This window comes from Polyodon spathula, chromosome 18, assembly GCF_017654505.1.
Source record: "Polyodon spathula isolate WHYD16114869_AA chromosome 18, ASM1765450v1, whole genome shotgun sequence".
NCBI lineage: Eukaryota > Metazoa > Chordata > Actinopteri > Acipenseriformes > Polyodontidae > Polyodon > Polyodon spathula.
The window spans coordinates 17,425,306-17,430,305 of NC_054551.1; the positions used below are offsets into that span (position 1 = coordinate 17,425,306).

A 5,000-nucleotide genomic window follows, 5' to 3' on the forward strand; every position below is an offset into this window, starting at 1 on the left:
GGACTGTAAACATACCGGGCTGTCAAACGTTATGCTTTCAAAGAATTATGCACTTGAACTAAATGACGCTCATCTAAACTATGGATTCGTGTTCCAAACATACATCAATGAATTGTATTCCACTCTTAATTTGATCAGGTTTGTTCGACACTGCCTGCAGGTTTAATCAAACTAAACTAGAAATACCAACAAGGAATTAAGATAATCGTGTGAAATTGAGAATTATTTTATTTACCAACAAATAAATATGCTTCTTTTTTTTTACCAGGCATCTTTTAAAATGACTACATTATTTATTTTTTTCTGAATCACACAGAAGTGTAGTAAACACGGTTGTGTATAGCTGTTATGGCGTTGTAGGCGCTATGCTTGAAATATGAACGTATAGATAGCTACAATGTTGTGCGTACCTACAGCGCAAATGCGGGGTTACACTGAAAGAACCTGTTAATACAATTTGTCAACGTTTCAACTAGAAGTCTGTCGTTTATTTTGTGTTATTTTTCACACATAACTGGATAAAACATTTTGGTTTACTTATACCCTTGAGTGTAGGCCTGCAATGATTTGCTCAGCCTATAATTACGATCCCCCCCCCCAACAAACAAGGAAACAAACAAAAAAACTGTATCACTGTAGCCTATTGTTTCTGTATTTTGGTATGTATGGCTACTGCTACTACTAGTATATGTTACGATTGAGTTTAAAGACTTCAGAAGGGTGACATTCTGTGATGACATGATGTTTAATTCCATAATATTTATTTTTCTAAACTATTGTTGTAACGTACAACTCAGGCTCAACTGAATTGACAGTTTGTCGATGGCTGGCTTATTCACTCTATATCTCGAAGGGAACCGGAGAGGTGGAGCCTAAAGGTGCTGTCGCGTCCCCTCCAAACTCACCTGTCTCCTAATAGGGGAACACTTCTAACCCGTTGTGCGAACCCTGCTTTCTGATTGGCCTGCGGGCGGGGCCTGTGGCCGCAATGATGTCACGGCCGCCCCTGCAGTGTGGATGAATCAATTTGCCTCCGTGGTCCTGGGCTAAAGAGCGGAGCAACAACCTGCTTAGAATAGCCTCCCCCTGGATAAAACAAGCCCAGGATTGCGGGGACGGGATCTTATCCGAAACAGGGCAACAGGTCCCTCGCATCGCTTTTTAAAATATATATTTAAGAGAAAAAAATCCTGCAAAAGGGTTTTTTTTTTAAATTAGTATTTTCTATTTGTTTATTTTGTATTATTTTTGCCTCTAAAATGATGCAAATTGCTGGCGCGCTGTCTACAGAGAGCCCTGCGAAGGGTCTTCCAGAGGTGCTTGGAGTGCCAATGCAACGTAAGGATTTTTCTTCCTTATATTGATTAATTCATAAAAAAAACTGGCAGACTTACAGTTCTAAATGCTGCAGAGTGTCCACCAAGGGAAACATGTAGCTTTTAATAAAGCTGCGCAAGTAAGGAGGACGAGTGTCTGTGTGTGTGCGTGTCTTTATTAGATACATTGTACCCTAGTCTATGGTGTTTTACTTACAGACGTATTATTTAGCTTGTATTACATTTTGAATGAGTGATGTTCCTGAATGTCATTTAGTCTGTACTTTCTATTCTTTTTGCGCATTTCTTGTAGAAGTCGACGCTATCCATTCATACCGGGTCTAGTATCATTACAATCGTAACTGTGCTTCGGATGGAGCGGGCATGGTTATGAGTTCCGGGTCCAGTGAGTGTTTGTGACTCACTCGATCTGTTGTGTAGTTGGCTTCCTGTCTGTCCAGCTGTGGACAGTTTCAGCAGACACCTTGAATATTATGGAATTATTAGTATTCTTTGGCACTCTCACTCTGCCTGTTTTTTTTTTTTTTGTTGTTGTTTTTTTTTTGTGGTATCATTCTGTAAAAACAGATTTTTCCAATGCATCTCAGCGGCGAATATATAAGTTTTTATTTTCGTTTTACTTACTTAACTTAAACTACTGTGGCTAACCTCAGTTCATGACGTAGAATGACGTCCTGTAGGAGACAGTGTTTTTAAATGCATGCGTTTGAAGACAATACAATTGTTTTCTTGGTTGCATTAACACCATTTGTGTATTTACCTGATTACACACACTGGGCACGATTCATTATGGTTTTTGCCTCATTCCTTTTCTGTGAGACGAACAAAGCTATGAAACTAATATCAAATAACTCAGGCACACTTCTGTCCTCAGAAATTACAATAAACAAATCCATAAAATAAACTTGCTGCTCATTGTGTAAAGGTAACATTTGCAACGTTTGCAAAAATTGTGAAAATTTGATCAAACTGGATTGTTTTATGTTCAATTTAATGAGCCTCTACAGTAGAAACAAACGCAATTATATTTCACACTACGTTGTTTGCAAGCAGGTGAAAATTTGTGTATTGTTCTCTTTGGTGTTTCATAAAATAACAAAACGTGCTTAGAAGCTGGAGGAGACCAATGAAACAACACGAGTAAAATACAATTTCTCAAGAACAAGAGTAAAAAGTCCCCACTTATTTCACTGTAGGCCTATTTTGTTTGTCATAAAAACTATATGTAATCATTTAAAGTATATTTACTTTAATAAAAGTACTTTTATCAATAATTTAATCAATCAAGTTTGCTATATGATGTTATTAGGTTGTAGCAGTAGAACGCAGTAGTAGTATGTGTTTTTATATGGTAATAATAATAATAATAATAATAATAATAATAATAATAATAATAATAATAATAATAATAATAATAATAATATATTTCTTTATGAAAATACTGTATCATTGTAGCAAGATGGTTATACTAGTGTCATGGCCTTTATAAATATCATCATAAACTGTGAATTATACACTTTTTATGAATCCGTTCAGTTGCCATATCGACCATAAGAAGTTGAAGAATATGTAACACATTTTTAAACACACTTTAGTATTGATTTACTTTACACTTTATTTTGTAGAATGTATTTGGGCTATGTGTTTCTCCATGTAATGAGTTAATCTTTGGTTTAGACGTTTAATATCGCTTAACATTTGCAGGTGACGAATTGTGCCTCTGTACAGGTAAAAAAAAAAAAAAAAAAAAAAAATCCTTTCCGTGTGTTTGGATTTGACAGCAGTGGAAGTTAAAACACATTTTCTGATGGAAGTGGGTAATAATCCGCATTTAATACTGGCGAGAAAGCTCGTTATTGTTACCAGCAAGGTAACTTTCCTATTATCTTCATGTCTGATCTCTAGCTGATGCTTCAAATCTAGCAAATAATCTTATCAGCGAATCAAGCTAGATGTTTTAGGGAATTTTTCGACCAAGCGCAACACTTCGATTATTCCATCTCCCTTAATTTGGTTGTGTACATTTGCTGCTAAATCGTATTATTAATTAATCATGAATGTATAACGTGTGATAGCAGCCACAGGTGAGTCTTTTAATCTGAATGTGTTGTTAAATCTAATTAGAAGAAAGGCAATGATTGATCTATGAGGAATTCTATTTGTGAAAAAAAAAATCAATATGTAAAATATACAAAAATAAATCTATTATTAGCTAAAATTTTGCAGCTTTAACCAAATATGGTCTTAGGCTGTATTTGTAAACATTGTTATTATCTTGCATACCCATGTTTTCATTTGTGACACAAAAATACGTTTTATACCATAAACATCATAAACCCTTTATAATCTAAACACGACAATAGAAGTATTTTTTATCAAAAGAAAATATTGTAAATATATGATCAATTAATTTATTAGCTATAAAATACGTGTGATTTAAAATTGCAAAAAGAAAAAAAAAAAACATTTAGGACACTGAAAAAGACTTCTAGTCCAATGAATCCGAGTTTCTTTTATGTGTCTGAATTCAATTCTATTTAGTGTTTAATAATGCAAGGTTCTTTAAAATGCCATGAGAATTTTACAAGCCGGTATATAAAACACGGTTTGCTTAAAAGGGATTTGAACTATCCAACAAATGTACGTTATTATCGAATATTAATAAATAAATTCAGTGTATCATTTTGTTTGAAACCCTCTTTCTATATTTCTGATTGAGTTTTTAAATGCATGATTTTTATTTATAATTTTATTTAAGGAAAGTATTGTATTTATTATAGCTACAAGTATGGTTTCTTTCTGTAAATTAAGGAAAACAATGTTTACCAAGTAAACTCATCAGTATATTTTTATTTAAAGTATATTTAAATTTTAAAAAAATACAATGAAGGGCATATATTTTTAACTTGTCATTTATTATTAAATGCTCATTCGATTTAGGTAAATACAATGCAATCGATAACATGCACATCTTATGTGTCAGCTTCATAACCATTTAGTCATTGCGTCTGTGCCTTTCAAATACGCAGCTCCGGATTATGCATTTTTGTATGTATTATCTGCCAAAAAACAACTGGTGACAATGACTTAAAACGCTCCTTACGAATATTGTTTTAAGTGTTATAGACCAATTTCTTCTAAATAGTAACTAAAGTAGCATTTTAAATGTAGTTTAATTATTTTTGTTTGATATTTACAAATGTGTTTTGGCTGTCCACTTGGCATTCAGTTTAATACATCAGATGGCATTTACAGTGGTGGTGTAGACTTTACTGTTTCAGCGGCCATTTCCACCTGTTTCAGACAGCGCACACAGTAGGGATACCTGCTTCGACCAGAATCCCTGCTTCAAACCCCTTATAGTAGTAAAGAATCCCCTGCCTGTTTTTTTATTTTGATGTGTCAGTTTTAAACAGACTTCGTGGTTTGCTAATTATAGCCCCTATTGAAAATGTCTGTGATTTTAGCAATGTACTGGTCGTGGTTGTGACAGAGCGAGAGATCGGCGCTGCTGCTCTTTAGGGCCCCCTTGTAAATAAGATGCACATCTCAATAGGCTCTACAAATAAGAACTGAATTGAATGAAACTGTGCTCACAATATAAGGGGAAAGTGCTATATGTTCTGTTAGAGTCTGTTGAAATCTGCGGAGGTTTCGCGTGTG

General features: G+C 34.2%; 1 protein-coding gene across 1 annotated transcript in view; it reads left to right on the top strand.

Moving 5' to 3' along the window:
* Positions 1-1,059: 1,059 nt before the first annotated feature.
* The window catches only part of lhx4 (LIM homeobox 4), a 29,176-nt gene continuing 25,235 nt past the window's right edge, over positions 1,060-5,000 (top strand). Inside the window, exon 1 of the mRNA XM_041277476.1 lies at positions 1,060-1,338. Coding sequence (XP_041133410.1) covers positions 1,260-1,338 — 79 coding nt within the window. The 5' untranslated portion in view covers positions 1,060-1,259. The remainder of the gene's footprint in view (positions 1,339-5,000) is intronic.